We start from the raw sequence: 25,408 nt of genomic DNA, 5'->3' as shown, positions 1-25,408 counted from the left end.
CTGGAGATCCGCGAACCAGGGCCGGCGGGGCCAATGAGGGGCGATTAAGATTACTCGGGCCCTCTCGGTGAGGACCTTGTGAATCACGTCCGGGAGGATTGGAATTGGAGGAAATGCGTAGAGTAGGCCTGGAGGCCATGGACTCCGGAGGGCATTGATTGCTTCCGCTCCCGGGGATGGAAATCTGGAAAAGAAGCGAGGGAGTTGGGCGTTCGCATTGGTCGCGAAGAGATCCAGGATTGGTAGGCCGAATCTGAGGCTGATTTGATGGAACAGGTCTTGGTGGAGGTTCCACTCTCCTGGGTCTATCGTTGCTCGGGATAGCCAATCCGCCTGGACGTTGAGGCTCCCCGAGATGTGATCGGCTAGGAGCGACTGGAGATGTTTTTCCGCCCAGAGGCCCAACTTGAGGGCTTCCCTCATGAGAGCCTTGGATCTCGTGCCCCCCTGTCTGCAGATATGGCTTTTTGTGGCAATGTTGTCGGTGAGAATGAGAACGTGCCGGTTGGGAATGCGAGGAGAGAAATGCTTCAGAGCCAGGGAAACGGCTCTTAACTCTAGCCAATTGATTGGCCTGGAAGCTTCCTCTGGGGACCACGTGCCCTGGGCTATCATCCCCTGGGCGTGGGCGCCCCATCCCGATAGACTGGCATCTGTGGTGATGACAAATTGATCCGGGCACCTGAACGGGGATCCTCTGTCCATGGCCGGAGACTTCCACCACTTGAAGGATCTGCGAACACTTAGTGGGATGACAATGCGCCGATTTGAGTTGCTGTGCCCCGATCTCTGAAAAGGTAACAGGAGCCACTGGAGTTCCCTAGCATGAAGGCGAGCCCAGGGAATGATGCCTATGCATGACACCATCTTCCCCAAAAGGGAAGAGAGAGTTACTATGGATACTGAAGAATTAGATAAGATGTTAGAAATTAACTCCACTATACTGAGTTTTCTCTCGGGAGAGAGAAAAACCTGGGAGGATTCTGAATCAATAATGGATCCCAGGTGAGAAATGGATGTGGAAGGTTGGAGGTGACTTTTATCAAAGTTGATGGAAAATCCATGGTCCTGAAGGACTGACATGGTGACAGAAAGGTCAGTTTTCACTTTCTCTAGGGAGTTCCCATGGACCAAAATATCATCAAGATAACATAAAATGTGGATGGGAAACGCCCGGATATAGGCCGCCAGGGACCCCAAGAGCTTTGTAAAGACCCGAGGGGCCGAGGAAAGGCCAAATGGCATCGCCCTATACTGGAAATGCCTGCCTTGAAAGGAAAAACGTAAAAATTTTCTGTGGCATTTGGCTATAGGAATGTGAAGGTAGGCCTCAGTGAGGTCTAAGGAGACCATGAAATCTCCCGTGTGAATGGCGGCCAAAATAGAAGATAAGGAGTGCATCTTAAACTTCCTATATTTGATGAATAGGTTTAGTTTCTTTAAATCCAAAATAGCTCTCCAACCTCCGGAGGACTTTGGAACCATAAATAGGATGGAGTAAAAACCTAGGCCCTTCTGACCGAAAGGGACCGGTTGAATGGCTCTGATGGACAATAGATGAGAAATGGCCTCCTCCATACGGTTACAATCTGAGGAGGACCTGGGAGAAGGGCAGGAAATAAAACGTTTAGGGGGAGGAGAAATAAATTCTAAAAGAAGGCCTGTTTGAACAGTGTCAATGACCCAAGGGTCCTTGGAGGTGAGACGCCAATTAGAGGCGAAATGGGCTAGGCGACCCCCTATGGGAATTGAGGAAAAATTACCATCTAGGTTTTTTTGAAGCCCTGTTAGAGGACGCTCCCCTTTGGAAGCGAAACCCTCTGCCCCTGGAGTTCCTACCTTGGGAACGAAAGCGGGGGGAATACTGACCTGGAGATCTCTGATAGGAAGCCGCTTGATCTTGCTGGCGCCCTGGGCGACGAAAGGACTGCGTTTTGGTAGTCTTTTTTGTGGTTGGACCCAAAACTTTCTTCTTATCCGTGGTTTCCGTGAGGAGTGGATCCAGAAGATCACCGAAGAGAAGGTCGCGTTTTAAGGGACCCTGGGATAACTGCCACTTCTGGCGAACTCCCGCTTGCCAAGGGCGAATCCATAGGAGTCTTCTTGCCGTTGTAGAAGCTGCAATAGACTTAGCAGAAAATCTAGTAGATTGCAAGGTGGCATCAGCCACGTACTGGGCAGCTGCAAAGACCTTGTTGAAGTCTTGTTGACCTCTCAAGTCATCGGGAGGAATATGCTGTTGAAGTTGGCGAAGCCACAGCAGCATGGCTCTGGAGAAAAAGGAAGCCGCTGCAGAACTTTTAATGGCCCAGGAATCAGCGGTGAATCCTCTTTTGAGCATTTGCTCAATGCGCTTGTCCTCTGGGCGGAGGACTTCCTCCGCCTCGCCTGGCACAGCCGCTGCCGAGTGAAGGATCTTGACAGGTTCATCCGGTTTGGGAAAGGATAGAAGCTCTTCATAGGAAGAGGAAAGTTTGTACAACTTTCTGTCCTTGGTGGAGGGATTAAGGCCAGAGGCTGGAAATTCCCACTGTTTGAGTAAAGCATCTTTAAACAATTTAGGCATAGGAATTACCTCGTTATCCTCCTGTTCCTCTGTGAAGTAGGGTAAATTCTCCTCCGGGGGATCAGTGGAAGTGGAGGCTTGTTTCTCCTGGGCCGCTAATCCCGTAGAAATTCTAGCTTTGAGGAGGAGAGATTTGAATAATTGAGAAGGAAAAATAGTAATTGGAGAAGGAACCTTTATTTGGGATTCCTCATCATCTGATAAGCCTTGAAAAGGATCCTCATCATCCTCCATATCCTCATATTCGTCCTGGGAGGAATCTGAATCATCCTGAATAGGAGCTCTGACCGCTGGGGAAGAACCCAAGGGGCGGGAGGGACGAGAAGGAGGAGGAGGTAAGGGAAGCTCATTGATGGTGGAGAGTTTGGCATCAATGGCTTTGGACAACACAGCAAAAATAGATTGGAACTCAGGAGGTAAACTGGAAATATCAGCAGAAATGGCAGAAGAATCCCTAAAGGCCTGGGAGGATCCTGGCTGGGAGGAATCTTCAATAATATCTGGTTCCTCTGGACCTATGCCCCATAGGTTAGGTTGGGGTCTGTCTAGGTTTGGCTCATCCAGAGATAACACAGGGACCCCAGAAGGAGGTAGACTAGAAGCCTCTGGGGGGTCTTGACTACTGATTACTTGGGCCTGCACTTTCAAACGTTTTGCTGATTTGTCATGAATTTTTTGTAGGGCTAGGTCCCTTCTCTTCTCGGCCCTGGTGACCTTGGTCGAGGGGCGGGCCCCTGGAGAAGAGGAGGAAGAGGCCTGGGGGATACTAGTAATCTCATCGCCTGTAGGCCTGGCCTCTCTGGGACCTTTAGTTGTGCCTCTCTTGGGAAAGGTAGCCATAGTCTGACAATTAACAGAAGACAAGGCTGAGCCAATAACTGAATAATAAGGAGAAGAATTTCAAGGACTTCCCAAGAGGAATGGATCCTGCTTCGAGGCCTCGAAGCTGCTGAAACTTGAGGACAATCTGGGCAAACCCAGAGTTCGTGCCCCCAAATCCAGCGGGGCCAGCCTCCCTAAACTTTATAATTAAGTAAACCAAGGCACTCTGGTTGGAGGCTTAGCCGGTGGAGAATTTAGCCTGGGACCCCCAAGGCCCGCTCCGGGATCCACGCGGTGGACTGAGGCCTACGCGGCTGGCAGGAGGCCAACACGAGAGGCCTAGATTTAAAAAGGGCGCGAAGGCCTTCGCGCCGAAAAAATCGCTCCGTAAGATTTCTTAAAGGGGAAGCGATCGACTAAGTCCAGGAGACTAGAAGGCGTCTCACTCCGCAGGAGGTATTTATTAAGCCCTTAAATATTTGTATACAATAAATAATCAATAAATCAATAGATTAATACTTGCACCAGGACCTCCAGGCCAAAGGATTAGAAGAATCCACAAGCGGCCGCTGGGATCGTAACCGGCAAAACCGCCGGGGGAAAACGAAACCGCAACTTCTCCAAAGGAAAAAAGCCGAGCCGCAAACGGCTGGCGCTATTAGTGCAAGTAAATAATAATGATAAAAACAAATCTTACTACTTTTGAAGAAAAAGATTGAAGGGAAGGTGTTAGAATGTTGAACGAGCTATCACAATACAACCGCAGGATATGCGAACTGAGCGAATTCTGGGGAAGGGGCGGATCCGGCAAGCTTTTTTAATACTAGGCTCAGTTCCACCGGATTGGACATGAGCAACCCATGTGACTGCTGGACCCGCTCCTTCAGTACGGAGAAAAAGAGAGAAGGAAAGTAAGAGAGAAAGCGAGAGAAAGCAAGAGAGAGAGAGAGAGAAAGCAAGGGAGAGAAAGAAAGCAAGAAATAGAGAAAGAGAGAGAGAGAGAAAGAGAAAGAAAGCAAGAGAGAAAGAGGGAAGGAAAGCAAGAGAGAGAGAGAGAAAGAAAGAGAGAGAAAGAAAGCAAGGAAGAAAGCAAGAGAGAAAGAAAGAAAGCAAGAGAGAGAGAGAAAGAAAGCAAAAGAGAAAGAGAAGGAAAGCAAGAGAGAGAGTGAGAAAGAGAGAATAAAAGAGAGATAGCAAGAGAGACAGAGAAAGAGAGAGAGAAAGCAAGAAAGAGAGAAAGAGGAAAGGAGGGAGAAAGAGTAAAAAAGAGAGGAAGGAAGAAAGAGGGATGGAGAGAGAAGGGGAAAGAAAGAGGGAGAGAGAGAGAAATAGGGCGAAAGGGAGGAAAAGAGGGGGGTTTTGTCCAAACTTCCCCCCCCCCGCGCTCACCGTCCCCCAGGATTTTGTAAATGTGAATAATGTGCCGCAGCTCAAAAAAGGTTGGGAAACACTGCTGTAGGCCATTTGGGATTTCTGAATAAAATATAGCCTGTAAATAAAAGAAATATTTTTTCTTTAACAAGAAAAAAGATAAATAAGAGGGAATCTTGTATTCCTTTTCTTTCCTGTTAAAAGCTGGGTCTCTACACATTTGAGTGGATGCCTTCAACCTCAATTTAAGATTTAGCCAATGAAATTCAACAACAAAAAAGTCAATAAATCAGTGATGGTGAACCTGTGGCAGTCCAGCTGTTGCTGGACTGCCACAGGTTCGCCATCACTGGAAGAATTCCCCCTCCCCCTCACTTATCTTAGTTCATGGCACCACACACAAGTTAAATAATAGCAAGACCAACAAAAGAAACCAACTGACAGATTAACAAAGAAGTCACTAAGCAGATAAGTTAAATAATTATACATATTTGTTATTTAAACTATAAATATCACAAAATTATGTTTTTTTCTCAAGGTGACACACCACCCGAGTTATGCTTGGTTTTTTGGCGAATTTTGACACACCAAGCTCAAAAGGTTGCCCATCACTGTCCTATAGGCAGCCTTTTTTTCATTGACTATAGCCCTTACATCATTGCTAAACCATAGCGGTTTCTTCTTCCTTTTACCTTTAGTTACTTGCTTTACATAAAGTCTTGTGGCTTTTAAGATGGCCTTTTTTAATACAGTCCACTGGGTGCTCGCTCCTGCCATTTTATCCCTCCCCTTTAATTCATTATTTAAATATTCCCCCATTGCATTAAAATTTGTTTTTCTGAAATCCAATACTTTGGTTGCAGTATAGGATTGCTCACAATCAGTTTTTACATCAAACCACAAACATAGATGGTCACTGCAACCTAAATTTTCTCCCACCTTGACCTTTGAAACCCAATTCCCATTTGTAAAAACTAAATCTAGAATATTCTCCCCTCTAGTTGGTGTCTTAACTAGCTGTGCCAGAGCTGCTCCTGTAAAAGCCTCTACTATATTCTTACTTTTGCATGTAAGGGCACTGGGGATATTCCAGTCAACGTCAGGCATGTTGAAATCAACCATAACCACAATATCTCCCTTTACTGCCATTAGGGTAATCTCATCCACCATCTTGTTGTCATGTTCCTCAGATTGCCCTGGAGGCCTATAGATCACCCCAATTCTAATGACAGAACCGTCTTTATTTTGCATGCAAATCCAGAGGGTCTCCAGATCTTTACATGTATTTTGAATTAGTATTGTTTTTAGACTTTCTTTAACATAAATGGCTACTCCACCTCCCCTTCTCTCTATTCTATCCTTCCTATACAGTGTATATCCTGGTATGGATATTTCCCATTCATTAGAATCCTTAAACCATGTCTCAGTTATGGCAACCAGATCCAAATTATCTCTAGATATTATGGCCATTAACTCACAGAGCTTGTTGCTCAAGCTTCGAGCATTCGTGTACATTACCCGAAGAACATTATTTTCATTATTAGTTTGCACCTTATCATCAACAACTACATCTATTTTATTTACAGCTCCCTTTTCATAAGCTTCCAGAAACTGATTTATCCTCATTGGTCGGGGACAGAAATCCTCCACATCTGGTACATCTCTGTCCCCTTTACCTAGTTTAAATGCCTGTCCAAAAAGTTCTGAATTCCTCACCGAGCACCTGGGTACCTCTGTATGATGGATGCAAACCATCCCTCTTAAACAACTCCCTATTAGACCACCTACTGACATCATGACTTACATAACCAAAACCTTCAGCTTTACACCACTGCCTTAACCACACATTAAACTCTCTGATACAACTTGTTTTACCCTCCTCGCCACAAACCGGTAACACCTCTGAGAAAGTCACTGAATCAGTTATTTTACCCAGCTCCACACTTAGACATTGAAAATCTCTTTTTACTACATTAACATTTCTCTGGGACAAATCGTTTGTGCCAAGATGCACCACCACATCAACTTTATTACCTTTACTCACAATACTTAAAACTAAAAGCCCTTATTTTAAAAACCAATCATACATACAACGTACCATACATAAATTGTGGAAGCCGAGGGGGAAAGAATATCTTAATATATAGTATCATCCCCAAACCCCCAACACTTTACCCTTGGATTATCATCGGTTGACCTATCCAGATTCCTAAGAGGTCAGTAAGGGGCGAGTACAAGTGCACTAGAGTGCCTTCCGTCCCCTGTCCTATTGCTCTCCTATATCTCCTACACCTTTCTTCTATTCCTATATCTCTTCTTCTATTCTTTCATTGATATATTCTATTCCTATAACTTGTCTTCTATTCTTTCTTAGATATATTTTACTATGAGTATATCCTCTATAACTCAAAAAGAGGATAAATCAGCATCTAAAAACAATAACTTATTGGACCCAAATCAGCATGGCTTTACTGAAGGCAAATCGTGTCAGACTAATCTCATTGAGTTCTTTGACTATGCCACAAAGGTGTTGGATCAAGGTGGTGCCGTGGATATTGCCTATCTGGACTTCAGCAAAGCCTTTGATACGGTTCCACATAAAGAGCTGATAGATAAATTAGTGAAGATTGGACTTAATCCCTGGATAGTTCAGTGGATTTCAAGCTGGCTGAAGCATAGACATCAGAGAGTTATTGTTAATGGCGAGTATTCTGAGCAGAGACAGGTTACAAGCGGTGTGCCACAAGGGTCTGTTCTGGGTCCTATTCTTTTTAATATGTTTGTGAGTGACATAGGGGAAGGTTTGGTAGGGAAGGTTTGCCTATTTGCCGATGACTCTAAAGTGTGCAATAGGGTTGATATTCCTGGAGGGGTCTGTAATATGGTAAATGATTTAGCGTTACTAGATAAATGGTCAAAGCAATGGAAACTGCAGTTTAATGTTTCCAAATGTAAAATAATGCACTTGGGGAAAAGGAATCCTAAATCTGAGTATTGCATTGGCAGTTCTGTGTTAGCAAAAACTTCAGAAGAGAAGGATTTAGGGGTAGTGATTTCTGACAGTCTCAAAATGGGTGAGCAGTGTGGTCGGGCAGTAGGAAAGGCAAGTAGGATGCTTGGCTGCATAGCTAGAGGTATAACAAGCAGGAAGAGGGAGATTGTGATCCCCTTATATAGAGCGCTGGTGAGACCACATTTGGAGTACTGTGTTCAGTTCTGGAGACCTCACCTACAAAAAGATATTGACAAAATTGAACGGGTCCAAAGACGGGCTACAAGAATGGTGGAAGGTCTGAAGTATAAAACGTATCAGGAAAGACTTAATGAACTCAATCTGTATAGTCTGGAAGACAGAAGGAAAAGGGGGGACATGATCGAAACATTTAAATATGTTAAAGGGTTAAATAGGGTTCAGGAGGGAAGTGTTTTTAACAGGAAAGTGAGCACAAGAACAAGGGGACACAATCTGAAGTTAGTTGGGGGAAAGATCAAAGGCAACATGAGAAAGTATTATTTTACTGAAAGAGTAGTAGATCCTTGGAACAAACTTCCAGCAGACGTGGTTGATAAATCCACAGTAACCGAATTTAAACATGCCTGGGATAAACATATATCCATTGTAAGATAAAATACAGGAAATAGTAAAAGGGCAGACTAGATGGACCATGGGGTCTTTTTCTGCCGTCAGTCTTCTATGTTTCTATGTTTCTATGTTTCTATAACCTTCATCATGTATTTTACTATGTGTATACCCACTAAAACCCTCATTGTGTATTGGACAAAATCAATCAATAAACAATAACAATAAATAAACTGTCCTCACTGCTAGATCATTTATAGGACTATCATGAATTGTTGTTTCCTACAGCAGCTTGTTTGTAGAGCAGGAGCCCAGGAAGCAAACAATTTATAAATAAAAAGTTATGCTCAGGATGCAATCCAACCTGAACGTCCATAAACTTTATCCACAACTATTAATCTTCCTTAAAATGGTGGAGGATCCTCACCACTGACCGTCATTTTACTAACAGATTTGGCCTTAACTTTTTTACTTTTTTAAAATGCTGCATGAGGATAAACGAGAAAGAGACTACTCACTATCCTTAATCCCAAGAAGAAAGGGAAAAAGGACAGGCACAATTAAAATCTCACTGAGACACATTTCAAAAATCTTCTGTCAACAGACTTTATACTTCCTGGCAAAATAACTACAGTATGAGTTCATCCTGTCTGAACCTCCACTGAAAGTTTTAAAAACAAATGGTCCCGGCTGCCTCCTTTATTTGGTGACGCCACAGAAAGCAGTAGCAAGTACTTTCCTGCCAAGATCATAGCACAAGTTCCCACACGTAATTCGCCCAACATGATGCAGAAGTGAAATTGCAGGGTCAGAGAGAAGTCAGGTTGCCATTCTTTAGTTAAAATCCAAATTTAAAAAAAGCAGTACTGGCATGGAAAGGATTCTCAGTAACAGAAAGTAATTTCCCATATGCTTTTAACACTGGGAGATAGCCCAAAAATCCATTTCCAGAGAAAATAAAGTCTCAGAATTAGAAAAGATTTCTCCTAAGATCATGGAGACCTGTTACAATAGATAGCTCTGAGTAAAAGGAAGCCTATAGTAAGTCAGATTTCTTTTGTTCCAATATGAAGAATGTTCTAAGTAAATATCACAGTGCCTGGGGAACAATGCAACAAACCTCCCATTTGCGAATGGATAAAAGAAATTAAAGGTATACAAAAAGAAGCAGCATTGAAAATATCACACAAAGTGGTACCTGTGGTTGCATAAGCACATTTCTGCTTGCATAACAGCTTTTGCCTCCTCCTTTTCCCTACAGCCTCATGCATTCTGTTGAAATCGGTTTCAAGAGTTCCTCAGCATTACACAGCAGACAGTCAGAGATGCATTCACAGATAGGTTGTTTCATAGATAAATAGACCTGTGCAGATGAAATCTGAGGCTTCTATTTGGTGTACTGGAAGAAAACACCTCAACCTATGTGCAAGGTTGAGATCAAACGTGGACATCCTTTAAAGAAAAAACTCAGTTTTGCTCCAGGAAAATACACAGACAAGCTTCTTCTAGACAAATGTTTCTCAACCTTGGCAATTTTAAGTTTTATGCATTCGGCTCCTAGAATTCCTCTTCAAGCATATTGTAGACCAGTGATGGTGAACCTTTTTTCCCTTGGGTGCCAAAAGAGCGTGGCTGTGCTTTATGTGCGAGTACCCACACCCTTAATTCAATGCCTGGGGAGGTATTAATTCAATGCCTGGGGAGGTATTAATTCAATGCCTGGGGAGGTCAAAAATGGCTTCTCCTGTCTCCCGGAGGCCCTCTGGAGATCGGAAATGGCCTGTTTCCCGACTTCTGGTGGGCCCAGAAGGCTCGTGTTCCACCCTCCACAGGCTCCAAAGGCTTTCCTGAAGCCGAGGGAGGGTAAAAATGCCCTCCCCCATCCACTCAGAGGTTCTCTGGAAGCCAAAAATGCCTGCCCTCCCTGAGCTTCTGCATGAGCCAAAAATCAGCTGGCCAACACACACATGCACTTTGGAGCTGAGCTAGGGCAACAGCTCACGTGGCAGCAGATATGGCTTTGCATGCCACCTGTGGCACCCGTGCCATATGTTTGCCATTACTGTTCTAGACCATATTACTATGATTATTATTATTATTATTATTTATTATTATTTATTAGATTTGTATGCCGCCCCTCTCCAAAGACTCGGGGCGGCTCACAACAGTAATACAAAAACAATATAACAGTGGGACAAATCTAATATTAAAATAAAACATACCTAAAACCCCAATAATTTAAAAACCATACAACGCATACATACCAAACATAAAATATAAAAGCCTGGGGGAGGATGTCTCAGTTCCCCCATGCCTGGCGAAAAAGGTGGGTCTTGAGTAATTTGCGAAAGACAAGGAGGGTGGGGGCTGTTCTAATCTCTGGGGGGAGTTGATTCCAGAGGGCCGGGGCCACCACAGAGAAGGCTCTTCCCCCTGGGGCCCACCAAATGACATTGTTTGGTCGACGGGACCCAGAGAAGGCCAACTCTGTGGGACCTTATCGGCCTCTGGGATTAAGACTGCTTCTAAGTGACTGCTTTGAAGTCAGCAAAAGGACTGTAAAGAATTTTAGCCCAGAACTCATCCACATTCAGAACAGTCAAATAACATATAGATGAGAAATCCAATAAGATCAAGTCCCAAAACAGGTTGAGTATCATCAAAATCCATTGCAGAGATAGTCAGGATCCAAAACCAACAGATCAACGGAAGACACCTCCCTTACCTTGAGACAAGTAAAGTGTTAGGGATGAATCTGCTTTCTGAAAATCTATTTAATATTCCCAAGATATTAAAGACACAGGCTACTTGTTAGGGCATTGTCATTCAGTGGAATATTGTCCCTTTGGGTAGTACAAGCATCTTAATAACAGTCTTTCAAGCCGTTAGGTCAGCCACCTTTCACATATCTGAGATCTTTCTCTTATTCTTAATATTCGTAAATGGTGAAAAGAAAGAAAGAAAGCAACATTTGGATAAAAATAAATATGCATTAAGGAGAAAGAAAAATACTCTGAAGGCATGCAATAAATTTAAAGTTATATTTTAGGTGTATGTGGTATAGATATACATGGAATAATCATATGATTTCTCATTTCCATAGTAAGAAATGCATTATCGAACATGGTGATAGAAGAATCATAGGAACCTTTCAACAGACCTGACCATTTGTCTAGTGTTAATTGCTGGCGAAGAGGTGTTTTGGTCTTTCTATTCCCATTTTGACTCTTTTGAATGGTATGTAGATGTTTTTTATCTCTATGAAAAGACAACCATAGTTTCAAATGGGAAACTGTGAGCATCCTAGACCAAGCCAAGTCCAAAGCCACTACAGTTCTTGGAAACTGGTACATAGACAAATCAGTCATCAACATGCTGATTTGCATCAAGATTAATATAAGGCCAACAATCTAGAAGTAAACCATACCCCATTCAAAGAAATGCCAACTCAAACAAGCAAGGCAACAGTAAACAATAGCCTAATCAAGGACGCACCAGACTACTCCCACCAATACTCTATTTCTCCCCAAATAAGACATCCTCTGATAATAAGCTCAATTGAGTGCATGGCAATAAGGCCAAGCGCTTATTTCAGGGTTAAAAAAAAATATAAGAAAGGGTCTTATTTTTGGGGAAACACAGTACTGACAGAGCACAAGAAAAAAAAAGGAAACAAACTCCACTCTCTTCTAGCACTGATTCGTTACCTAATTTGGTAATGAAACATTTGCAAGAAAACAGCCATGCTCAGAGAGTTCCAAGGACCCCAAATTACCAATAGTCTCTTTTGTTGGGATCACAGTCCATTTTGCTTGGCAACAGCTGTCCAAAACTTTTGCAAATACAGCATTGTGCAGTCCTCCCAAGCTCCATTTTCGGCTGCCACTGCTTCCTGCAAACCTTTGCCAGTGAAAACAAAGCTTGGGAGGGCCACACACAATCCTTCTGAGCTCCGTTTTCGCTGGCAAAGTGCTCGAGCCATCACAGGCACCCCTGACACAATGATGTTCAGTTGGCCATGTCCACCCTGGCCATGCCCACCCCACAGAGGTTACACACAACTCTGATGTGGCCCTCATCAGTTTGACATCCCTGTGCTAGAAGCTGAGCATGCAGCCTTTCAACATGAAAACCATTAAACTACTATTCCCTTCTCTATAGGTAGACTTCCGTGTATCTAATAATAATAATAACTTAATAATAATTTATTAGATTTGCATGCCGCCCCTCTCCGAAGGCTCTATCTATTATTATTATTATTATTATTATTATTATTATTATTATTATTATTATTATTATTTATTATTTATTATTTATTATTATTTATTGGATTTGTATGCCGCCCCTCTCCGGAGACTCTAGCTGCTCAGAAGAGAGATTGCTTCCCTAATTCTCAGTAACATCTAATTTTAATTAAATGGCACATCCACAATAACAAAAGCAGCCAACATATTGGGGAAAAGCAAGGAAGCAGGAATATTAAGTGGAACTCTGTACAAGTGCAGACATTCTGATATATCCAGCTTGCCCATGTTCACAAAATTATCATCCATTCCACTAACTGTTTGAGTTTATGTAACAGAATCACACAAATCTCTAAGCCAGATGGCCTCTCTCATGTACCACCTCTTTCTGAGGACCAGATGTCAAGATAAATGCAAGGGGAAAACTGAAGCAGTTCATGCCAATAAAATAATATTAAAATGCTAATATTATTTCATAAAATATTTTTAAATATTTCCACCTGTCAAAAAAAAGAGGTCATATGTAACAGTCGCACCATCAGATATATGGAAATATTTTTAAATTATGAATGTCTCTTTTGAAAAGTCTCTTGACAACTTCTGCAATGCTATCTCTTGTTAAAATAAGACATTTCTCTTTTAACTGAGGAAAGTTTGTTTTTTACCCCTCTTAGAAATCCTAACTAAAATATACTAGCTAACTGGTAATTGCTACTTATATGGCATTTCAATTTATTATCCAAATTATAACAGTGGAAAAACCAGTCAAACCATAGACAAAAATATAGAATAAAGAAGCAAAAAAAATCTCTCACGCCTGCAAAAATTATCTTGGGTAGATCAAAAGCTGCCCTGCCACATGAAAAAGAGGTCTTCCTCACAAGCAGCTAACATTATGTCTGGAACTACATAAATCCAGACACCTGGCAACATGGCCGGTAAATAGAACCATGTGAAATTTTATAGAACAAACTTGCAACATAATATAGGGGGCTATCTGTATACTGTGGGGTGTAATTCATCTTCATAACATTATTGGTAATGTATGTTTAAAACTGTTTTTATATTTCAAATATTTTAAACAAATCTTAAATCAATATATTTCACATTTTAAAATAAATGTAAAAACAAAACTGTAACAAAGTTTGATTTCTAATATGAAATGCATTTACTTAAGGAAAAACACTATCTGATGTGGAACTGAATAGATTTTCTCCAGAAAAGCTGATGCAATAATTTATAAGGGGTGTCAAACTTGATTTCATTGAGGGCCTGGGGGACAGGGTGTGTGGCCAGCTCGACACCACTCATTGAGGCTCCGTTTTTGGTTGTGATGGCCTCCCGCAGTCCTCTACCAATGAAAACGGAGCCCAGTAGTTTTTTGCAAAAATGGGGGCATTTTTGCCTTCTTCCAGGCCTTAGAAGCACTCTGCAGGCCCCCCAAACCCTCTGTGCATCCTGTTTTTCACAAAAATGAGGGGGAAACAGGCCCATTTTTAGAAAAAAATTGGGAGCACAGAGGGTTTGGGAGGCCTGCAGAGTGGATCCTAGGGGCCAACAAGGACAAAAACTTTTTTTTCTTACCTATCTCTTCAAAATCTTGGTGCGTCTTATACAGCAATGGTGTCTTATAATCTGAAAAATGTGGTATATATTTGTAAAAAATATTTTGTCTCAAATTACACTGATCTGTCTGGACATTAGAATGTGATTTCACTGTTAACAAGAATAATGTGGAAAAATGGAAATATACCCAGAAATCTAGCAGAACAAGAAAATGCTACAGGAAAAGCAGGCTTATGACATTAAAACAGAATAAGGTACAAACATTCAAAATAAACCATTTGCTCAGCAGAAGTTGAGTTTTAACACAAAGGACAAACTCTTGACTAGATTCCAGATCAATCACACAGTTTGTATAATTAGAATGCATTTGTCATAATTACATCTTTTATTTAATCATCCTTAACTAAAACTATACAGGACAGGAACTGGTCATATGACCTAGTCAACAAATCCCTTCAAAACGTGTGCGTCTCTCAGGATTTAGAACTATAATATTGATCAGAGACGTATATTCTCCTGAAAAATAATCACAAACTAATCAGATACTCTGTCTCCAACCCATACCTTTTCCAAGCTGCCATTAGATCTAACAATTCTCCCCAATTAATAATCCCCATCCAATTTGGAATGGTTTCCTATTGTTTTAACAGATATAAAAACAATGTTCTATTCATAAAGATCTAGAAATATCCAAGATATTCTGAAATGACCAGATTGCCAAACAGTGAAAGGATACGTGGAGTGCCTTCTGTCCTACACACCAAGTAGAGGCATGCTGCTATGACATGTGTCATCTTCCTCCCACGGGTTAAGTGCTTGCTGACCGCCATTTTGAAAAAGTTGAAGGCTGTATCAAGACAATGCTGATTTAGCTGCAGCTGGTTCCCTAAATGATGGATCTGGCGTTTTCCTTTAAGAAACAACAAAAATTATAAACCATTTTTATGATACTGTATATGTCAAGTTATGATACTGTATATGTCAAGTTTCTGAAAGATGCCCTAATTAATTCATGTTCTTAGCGTATTCTTAACCTTGAAGAAATATACTCCAAAGATTAGAAATGTAATGTAAAAAATTACGAATTTATTATTTGATTTTTATCTCACCCTTATTACTTTATAAGTCACTCAAAGCAGTGAACATACATAATACTTTTTCCTCTTCCTGTTTCCTCCACAACAACCCTGTGAGGTTGAGACTGAGTTCAGAGATAAATCACAATTTGTCCCTAAAGTGGGACTAGAACTCACAGTCTCCTAATTTCTAGGGCGGCTATGAGATTAAAAATAAGCCAAAGGCTTAGTAGCAACAGCATTTCATTTGAAAATAACTAAACAGACTGCAATATACTTCACAATCTCTAATAAAACATCCCATGCTCATTTGGATAAAAAGTAAGTGTTTTGATATACAGTAATGCATTGGAAAAGCATATTTTAATTCAAATAAGATATATAATAATCAAGAAGGACAAATTTTGATAATTCAATTAGAAACCAGACAAGCACCTATTATTTTGATAACAATTTATGCCCCCAATGACAAACAAATGGATTTTTTTTTTAAACCCACAACAAAATTATAGAATTAGAACTAGAGAATATTCATAATTGGGGGCTTTAATGCTATAATTAGCAATGCAATGGACTACAAAGGTAAAAAAACATATTAAGAAGAAAAATATACTTCTGAAATCTTTTTGGGAAATGAGTGCTGAATTTGGTCTTAAAGAGGTATGGAGAGAGAAACATATTTTGGCACATCAATATACTTATTATTCAAACCCACATCAAACTTGGTTGAGGATAGATATGGCTTGGACGACATCGCTGATAAACAATAATATAGAGCAAATAAAGATTGAATCCAACACTTGGGCAGTTCACAGTCCAATAATGATAAGATGGATAAAAATGAGAAAACAAATAAAATGGACTATGAAGCGTATGATCTTAAAAGAGGAACAATATACACAAATGCTTGAGCGAGATTTAGAAATCTTTTTTAAAATAAATAAAACTGAAGAAATAACACTCCAAATTCTGTGGGATACAACCAAAGCCAAATCTGTGGTTCCCTATACTATTTCCTTTTTTTTTTTTTTTTTTTTTGGGGGGGGGGAAGAATACAACTTGACCATCTTGAATAAGAATTAAAAAAACTGAAACAGACCAACAGAATGGCTCACAAAATAAAAGTATCAAAGAAAAAAAGGGGTTTGACTAAACATAGAATAAACTTAATTATACAGGAAGGAATTGCAGATAAAATTAGATACTCAGTATCTCATCATTCATATTTTGACAGCAGCCAGGATTGTTTACGCGCAACAATGGAAAAATAGATACCAAAAGAGGGAATGGTAATTTAAAACATTATGGATTGTGCAGTAATGGATATCCTTACAAGGAAATTAAAAAAGGAAAAGAGGAATCTGGTTATTACAAAATATGGAATCAATTTTATAATTGGTTGAATGAATGAATGAATGAATGAATGAATGAAAAATGAAGTGAAATTACATAAGGATACTGTCTAGTAGTTTAGTAAAGATTCTTGAAGTAATTTTATTTATAGTATAAGCAATAGTATGAGTCCTTCGGGATTAGGTGACATAGAAGGCGAATCAAATAAATAAATAGACAGACAGATAAATACTATGCAATCATAACATTAACAAAGCAATGTATAGTGTACATAAATCCGATAACAGCTTCTGACAGAAAGGGGGCTATAAATGCCCCAAATGTTTGTTTTATGTCTGTTTTGTTTTGTGTGTGCTTATTCAAAAATAATTAAAAATAAATAAAAAGGAAAAGCACATTTTGGTATTGCAGAACCCCATCCACAAGTAGGACAGAACCACAACTGGGGGAATCTGTCCATAGAAAAAATGTGCTCTCTACAAGTTTTCCTTATAGTGATAGTGCTCTCCGTACACTCATATTTTTGGGAGAGTTCAAATGCCAGATTAAATAGAAGATTAAATTGTGGCTCCTAGAACAAGATGGACTTTCTTCCAAAGCAAAAAAAAATTCTCACGTTGGCAAAATGTATGGACTTCAAACTTCCAGAATAGATTGTGAAATTGTTAGGTTTGAAGTCCACACATCTACAAGCTGCCAATGTCAAAAAACACTTCTTGAGTGATTCACAAGATGATATAGCATGGCTGGTTGAAAGCACAGCACAGTATTAATAAATGTTACAGCTCTGTAAAAATGGTGCTACCATAAAAGAAGGGGTTAGATTCTCAAAAGTTGTCCAGATCAGGGTTTTCCAACCTTGCAACTTTAAGACTTGTAGACTTCAACCCCCAGAATTGTGGGAGTTCAAATCCACAAGTCTTAAAGTTACCATGGTTGGAGACCTCTGGTCCAGATAACTGAACATTTCCTGAACATTGTGCTGAAATTTAAGATCAGGGTGTTTATGATATGGAGTCTAGAAAATGTTGGTCCATACTAGAAAAAGGGTTAAGTGTCATTCCATACAAAACTCCACTCCTAGTTTCCTATAAGATAGAAACAGAAAATAGACGGCAGGAGAAAGACCTAGTGATCCATTGAGTCTGCCCTTTGAGGGTTTTTTGTTTTTGTTTAAAGAAAACATCCTTCGTAACAGATTGTGGAGCAGTAGATCTGACCTAGAGTGCAGTGAACTATTAATGGAGGAGATACGCAAGATACCTCAGGCCTTTGAAAATTGGACAACATGAAAAAGAAACTCAAAATAACCCTGTCTTGATTTTGCTTCATACAGACGGTATTACAAATGGGGCAGAGAGAAATTGACAAATTATCAAAATTCTATTATTTTGCCCTATAATAATATAGGGTATTCCTATAATATTTGTTGCCTCTATTTCTTGATCTTGTCTACCTCTAAGGACTGACATCTATTGATTGGCGGGAAAGAGGAAGGACTTGTGGAAAACTATATTAGATTAGATTAGATTAGATTTATTGGATTTATATGCCGCCCCTCTCCGAAAACTCGGGGCGGCTCACAGCAGGACAAAAACAATACATAATGACAATCCAATACCCACCAATCCAATGACAATTTTAAGCTAAAATTCATAAAAAACAACCCCAGAGTATTAAAACAAATAAACAAAACACAAAATATTGAGTTTGAAATTCTGCCAACACATTACAAGTTACCAGTATCTATCCAAAGATATTATCAGTTGATCCCACCTAACCTTCTGGCAAACCCTAGCTAAAAATGAATAAGGTGGAAGATAAGCAATGTTTTATTGTCTATTCTAATCAAACAACTCGCTGAAATATTGGTCTCTGCTGTCAAGAACACTATTCTTTTAGGTTTATGCTGAGAAAATTACTTATGTCCTGGGAATTATTAATATGCTTCTGCTCAAATTAATTAATATCATGGGGAAAAATCATTGGTTCTTTATTTTAAACATCATTTGATTGATATGGGGTACATGCAAACTACATTTAATACCTTGCTTATCAAAGTCTTGTTTTTAATCAATTGCTGCCTGTGAGCCTATGGATATAATGTTAAAGAATAATCAACAAAACAGCTTAGTCATTCCAATTCATATTCTAAACTACTGCCAACTGCTGGGAAATAATTCATTTGCTTTCTTTGGTAATTAATTACTTCAATTCAACCAAGCTTTAACTGAATCATCTGGAGATTCTATTTGTCTCTATCAAATCCCTTTTTGAGAGGCCTTAGGAAAACCAGGTTCCATTGGTGCCATTTTACAGGTTTCCAAATGATAATTCTAGCATTATTTTTTGAATTAATAATAATAAAAATTAATAATTTATTGGATTTGTATGCCGCCCCTCTCCGTAGACTCAGGGCGGCTAACAACAATAATAAAAACAACATGTACAATCCAATAATAAAAAACAACTAAAACCCCTATTATAAAACCAAACATACACACAAACATACCATGCATAACTTGTAATGGCCTAGGGAGAAGAGCTATCTCAACTCCCCCATGCCTGGCGGTATAAATGAGTCTTGAGTGCTTTACGAAAGACAGGGAGGGTGGGGGCAGTTCTAATCTCCGGGGGGGAGTTGGTTCCAGAGGGCCGGGGCCGCCACAGAGAAGGCTGTTCCCCTGGGGCCCGCCAAACGACATTGTTTAGTCGACGGGACCCGGAGAAGGCCAACTCTGTGGGACCTTATCAGTCGCTGGGATTCGTGCGGTAGCAGGCGGTTCTGGAGGTAATCTGGTCCAATGCCATGTAGAGCATTAAGTTAAACATTGCTCACACACGTGCCAAAGTTGCAGTAGGTTCTAAAATAAACAACAAATCAACTATTCTGAACTGTGTCAAAATGTAATGAATTGTAATTTAAATAAGCTGTCTGAGTTGATAAGCAATAACATTGTTAATTTTCCTATAACATAGCATAAACCAGTATACGCACAATTTTTCTCATTCATATATCTTAAAATCAAAAGAATAATCTGTTCCATATCTTAAGTCAAGCCCAACAAGAAATTGTTCCTGCTGACCACAGAGTAGCTGTTTCTCTTAGGGCGGTTAACATTTCCAAATTGCTAGATGAAAACTTATTCCAAGTATGAAAGAACCGTTGTACATACCTGAACGGTCTTCTCAGTGCTCTGGAAGGAGAGTCCATCATGGGTTGTAAACCAATCCTATTGGTAGAGACTGAGTTAATTTAAATAATTAATTAACTGGCACCGCCCCCTTAGCAGCCCCCATGAGCCAGTTTTAAAAACGAAGACAATGTAATAATCAGAAAAAATTTATTAACTTCATAACCAAACATAACTATAACAGTCCCAGCACTCCGGCGACCTGGCCAAACACCATGCCGGGTGGGTATGGACTCTCCTTCCAGAGCACTGAGAAGACCGTTCAGGTATGTACAACGGTTCTTCTCCATTGACTCTGGAAGGAGAGTCCATCATGGGATATACCAAAGATCAATTCCCCTGGGAGGGAAAAGGCTGGGCCAAGGTTGGTGGAGTGACACACACTCGCTGTAAGACACGCCTGCCAAATGAAGCTTCTGCAGAAGCCAATGAGTCTAGTTTATAGTGGCGTATAAAAGTAGAAGATGATGCCCAAGTAGCAGCTCGACAAATATCTTCCAAAGAAGCTTGAGTTGACCAAGCCGCCGAAGTAGCCGCACTTCTAGTGGAATGTGCCATAACACCGGTGGGAGGAGATTGAGAACTTGATGAATAAGCCTCAGCAATGCAATCCCTAATCCAGCGACTAAGCGATTGGGAAGAAACTCCAAGACCCATCGTGGCTTGAGCAAAGGACACAAAGAGTCTTTCAGTCCTTCTAAAGGATGCTGTCCTCCTGATATAGAGCTTCAAGGCTCTTCGGACATCAATCTTGTGCCAACGAAGTTCGGAAGGATGTTGACCATGTGTGCAAAAGTCCGGTAGCACCAGTTCTTGCCTTCTGTGGAAATCCGAATTCACCTTCGGGATGAACGAAGGGTCCAATCGCATCACCACTCTGTCCGGATGGAACACACACAAGTCCGGTCTGATGGACAGTGCCGACAATTCCGAGACCCTTCGGGCAGATGTAACTGCCACCAGAAACAATGTCTTAATGGATAACAATCTATATGAAATGGACCTCATGGGCTCAAAGGGAGGTCCCGTGAGTGCTCGCAGCACTAGGGTAAGATCCCACGTAGGGAATCGCCGTACTGGGGGAGCGTGTTGATTAATAGCTCCCTTGAGGAAGTCCCTCACCCATGGATGGTGAGCCAAGGACCTAAAATCTGATACCTGAATTATAGTGGACAGGGCAGCCACTTGTCGCTTCAGGGTGTTAGGGGCCAATCCCCGCTCAATCCCTGATTGGAGAAATTCCAGAACTACAATAAGCGAGGCCTGCTTTGGATCACAGTGGCGGTTAGAGCAAAAGTTGCAGAATGCAGCCCATGTTGCTTGGTATATTCGCACCGTCGACGGCCTGCGAGCCGCCTGCATCGTTGCAATGACCGGGTCCGGAAGGTGTTGCTGTGTCAGTCTCTCCCGCTCACACGCCAGGCGGCTAACTGGAACCATTGAGGATCCGGGTGACAAATGGATCCTTGAGTGAGGGAGACTAGCTGATCCGGTATCCTCCAAGGAGGGGACACCGAGAGGGCTACCAGGTCTGCGAACCATGGCCTTCGGGGCCAGTATGGAGCCACGATGATGACTTCGGCACTCTCCCGGATTACAATGTCCAGAACTCGTTGAAGGAGACACGTCGGGGGGAATGCGTACAACAGACCTCTGGGCCATTGGGACAAGAGGGCATTGACCCCTTCTGCCCCTGGTGTTGGGAACCGGGAATAAAACCTCTCCAGCTGCGTGTTGGCTTGTGACGCAAAAAGGTCCACCAGAGGGGTCCCGAAGCGTTGAATTATCTGATGAAAGACTCCGGGATCGAGCTTCCACTCTGCTGGGTCTAGAGTGGACCTGCTCAGCCAGTCGGCTTGAACATTGCTGGTCCCTGCAATGTGTTCCGCCGACAGAGAAGCTAAGCGGGACTCGGCCCAGGCGAAAAGGGCCGCTGACTCCACCATCAGACGGAGGGATTTCGTTCCCCCTTGATGGTTGACGTGGGCCCTGGTGGCCACATTGTCGGTTAAGACCAACACATGCTTGTCTTGAATCCAAGGGGAAAAGGCCTGAAGAGCCAGAAAAACTGCTTTGAGCTCCAAATAGTTTATATTGATCGGGCACAGATCCTCCGGAGACCATAGTCCCTGGGCCATATGCAGTCCCATGTGGGCCCCCCAGCCCGACAGGCTGGCATCTGTTGTGAGGATTAAGCGGTCCCGGTTGCAGAAGAGTGACCCCTTGTGCAAGGCTGGGGAAGTCCACCATCGCAGCGACACTTTGACATCTGAAGGGAGCCGCACTAACCTTTGTGAATGACTCAATTTGGCCTTCTGCCATGGAAGAAGGAACCATTGCAGTGCCCTGAGATGATGACGAGCCCAAGGCACTATGCCGATAGTCGAGACCAGGGTCCCCAGAACCTTGGAAAGGAATGCGAGCGACACCCGCTGTTGGAGCTGAAGCTGTAAGATTAGTTGACGAATGTTTGCCATCCTTTCTGGGGACAAGGTCACAGTTCCTGTAGAAGTATTTATCATGGACCCCAGGTGTAACAGCCTGACTGTTGGAGAAAGATGACTTTTTTCCTCGTTGATCGTGAACCCGTGGGATTCCAACGTCTGTCTCGTGACTGCCAAATCGGCCAGCGCACTCTGAGAGGAGCTGGACAGGACAATAAGATCGTCCAGGTATGCTAGGATTCGAATTCCCTGGGACCTGATATGGGCAGTCAATACGTCGAGTAGCTTTGTAAATGTGCGAGGGGCCGAAGAGAGGCCGAACGGCATCGCCCTGTATTGGTAATGGGAGCCGTCTAGGTGGAACCGGAGAAACCTCCGATGAGCCGGCAGGATTGGGACATGCAAGTAAGCCTCTTTTAAATCTATGGACGTCAATAGATCCTGCCTTCGGATTGCAGCCAAGATGGTCGAAAGAGAATGCATCCGGAACCGGCGATACTTGATGTAAGTATTGAGGTTTTTTAAATTGAGAATCATTCGGACCCCTCCCGATGATTTCGGTACAAGGAAGACCCTTGAATAAAAGCCGGTACCTACTTCTTGCCCGGGCACTTCCTCTATTGCCCGTATCTCCAAGAGATGGGCTATCTCCTTTGTAAGTTGTAACCTTTTCTGGGGGTCCCTCTGAACTGGGCACTGAACATAACGGTATGGAGGGGGCTGGAGGAACTCCAAACGCAAGCCCTGGGAGACAGTTGCTAACGCCCACCTGTCCGAGGACGTAGTCCGCCAGGCGGCCTCGAAAAACTGGAGCTTGCCTCCCAGGTGTTGATGAACAGAGTCACTTAGGGCGCTTGAAGCCCCTCTGGTTTCCACGAAAGGGCCGCCTCGCCTGCTGATACCCTCTCTGGCGATCCTGAAAGGGTGCTCTATCTCCCCGGTATGTGTTAGAATTATACTGGGGCTGGGAATAGGGTCTAGCATTCTGACCCGCTGGAGCAGAAGAGTCCCACCGAAAGGACGGCCTGCGTTGGTAGGGGGTATAACGACGCTCCTGGCGCCTGTAAGCTCTGGGGAGGGACTTCTTCTTGTCCTTGTCTTCCACAAGGACGGGATCCAACGCTTCCCCAAAAAGCTTCTCCCCTTGAAAAGGCGCCGAAGCCAGATTCCATTTCGACTTTAGGTCTGCTGGCCAGCTTCTCAGCCAGAGGAGGCGCCGTGATGCCAAGGTGGCCGCCATACTCCTGGCCGAAAATTTAGCAGCATGCAGAGTGGCATCTGCAGAGAACTCCGCCGCCGCCAACAGCTTTCCCAGATCCTGTCTCAGGCGGCTTTCATCCGGTCCCAGCCGGGCCTGCATCTCCTGCAGCCATACTATAGATGCCCTGGTGAAAAAGGAAGCAGCCGCCGCTGCTCGAAATCCCCAGCTCGACATCTGGTGTGTTTTGCGAATCAACACCTCTGCCTTTCTGTCCTCAGGCTTCAAGCTGTCGCCTGTCTCAGAGGGTACGAATGACTTGGAAATCAGCTGCATGACAGGCTGATCTATAGGAGGGAATTCCAATAATTTCTCCACCTCCTCATCACAAGTGTAGAATTTTCTTTCTACTGCAGAGGGACCCTGAGCTGCAGCTGGGTGTTGCCAGGGTCTTTTTACACTTTGCACAATAATGTCAGAGGATGGAATGTGCTCTGACTCAGGTTGGGGTTCCTTAAATAGGACTGTAGCCGGTTTGGTCCCATCCGTGGTGTCTGATTTTGCAGGACCTGGCAAATCTACAGTTAGCTTGGCCTTACGAAGCAAAACCCTAAAAGTTGAGGCCTTAAAAAGACCAGCAGCCACAGGCTGTTCTGGCGGTGTCTCATCATCAGACAGTTCATAGTCTTTGTCAGATTCCTCCAAAGGGTTTGCTTCCTCAGCCCAAGACCCCATACCTGAGGGGGGCGGTGCACACCACAGGTTCTTTTGCACTGGGCGGGGTTGCTGAGTGACTTGTTGCACCCCCGCTGCCATCCCCTGAGAATAGGCATTGTTAATTAAATCCTGCACTGATGGGGACATCTGATGCCAGGAATCAGGTTGTGCTCGCAACCCTGCTGCTGTGGGTGTGAAAGTAGCAGATGGCCCTTGGCAGCTCCTCACTGAATGTGATGCAGAGCCTGGTCTAGGCCCACTGTGGCCTGGAGATGGCAGAACCGGATTGATGGTAAATTGCCTATCAGGAGACCAGTCTTTGTCAGAGAAGGATTCAGCAGGCCTCATAGCAGGCAAAGGAGGCAAGACCTCTCTGGCCATAGTTAATTGAGAAGGCACAGAGGGCACTGCTGGGACATGAAGGGCAGCTTCAAGTCTTTGCTCTAAGGCCTTGATACGCCTCTCTGCCTCTTTAATTGATGAAGAGGAGGCCTGGGATGTCCTAGACTTGTCCTTGGACTTGGAAGTCTTGGCCTTTTCCTTGGGGGCCACCGAGGGAGAGGTCACCTTATCAGGTGTAGCGTGACCCTCCATAGTACTCACTAGAGCTGATCACAACACCACAGACTTCAAAAGCACTGCTCCACGACACTCGCCTCTCTCTCAGAGCAATAAAAATGGCGATCGGGAGCTTTGCAGGCACTGCACATGCGCAGAACTGCCTGCCTAGTTCATTCGCGCCTAATAAAAAAGGCGGAGAGGAACCTCACAGCCTCTGGCCACAATAAAAAGCGCGGGCATTTTCGTCTATTTTTGACAGCCCAAAATGGCGGCGCTCTGAGGCAAACGCGATCCCTTCCTCTGCCGAAGAGCCGAAGCTACGAAGGCAGGTCCCAGCACGCCGCTTGCAAACGCCGAAAAACCTCTTCAAAAGACTGTCGGCAGCAAGAAAAACGGCGGCTTTCACAGTAACGCGGAGGCGGAGGCGGCGGCTTTAATTCCGGCCGCCGAACAGCTGAGAGGCGCTGGCACGCCGCCAAACCGCTTTTTCTTCAAAAAGAAGGACAGGGATCGACTTTCCGAAGCTTCCCAGTGGGGGGGGCGGACCCCCCCACCTTCAGCTCGCAGCCGGGTCTGACCACGGAGGACAGGGACCCTGGGCTGTGTTGCTCCTCGATCAGGGTGGTACCCGCTGAGGGAAGGGGCCCCCGAGGAGATAACGATGGGGGTGGTGCCCACGGAGGGCAGAGACCCCTTGAAAATTTCTTCACACCTGC

At 43.1% G+C, this 25,408-nt stretch overlaps 1 protein-coding gene across 1 annotated transcript in view; it reads right to left on the bottom strand.

The window, feature by feature from the left end:
• BRF1 (BRF1 general transcription factor IIIB subunit) overlaps positions 1-25,408 on the bottom strand; it is a 319,000-nt gene that overhangs the window by 244,055 nt on the left and 49,537 nt on the right. Inside the window, exon 3 of the mRNA XM_070751063.1 lies at positions 14,886-15,059. Within this exon, the coding sequence (XP_070607164.1) occupies positions 14,886-15,059 (174 nt within the window). The remainder of the gene's footprint in view (positions 1-14,885; positions 15,060-25,408) is intronic.

The sequence above is a fragment of the Erythrolamprus reginae genome, chromosome 1, assembly GCF_031021105.1.
Source record: "Erythrolamprus reginae isolate rEryReg1 chromosome 1, rEryReg1.hap1, whole genome shotgun sequence".
In the NCBI taxonomy this organism is placed as follows: Eukaryota; Metazoa; Chordata; class Lepidosauria; order Squamata; family Dipsadidae; genus Erythrolamprus; species Erythrolamprus reginae.
This window is presented reverse-complemented; position numbering and strand designations above follow the sequence as displayed.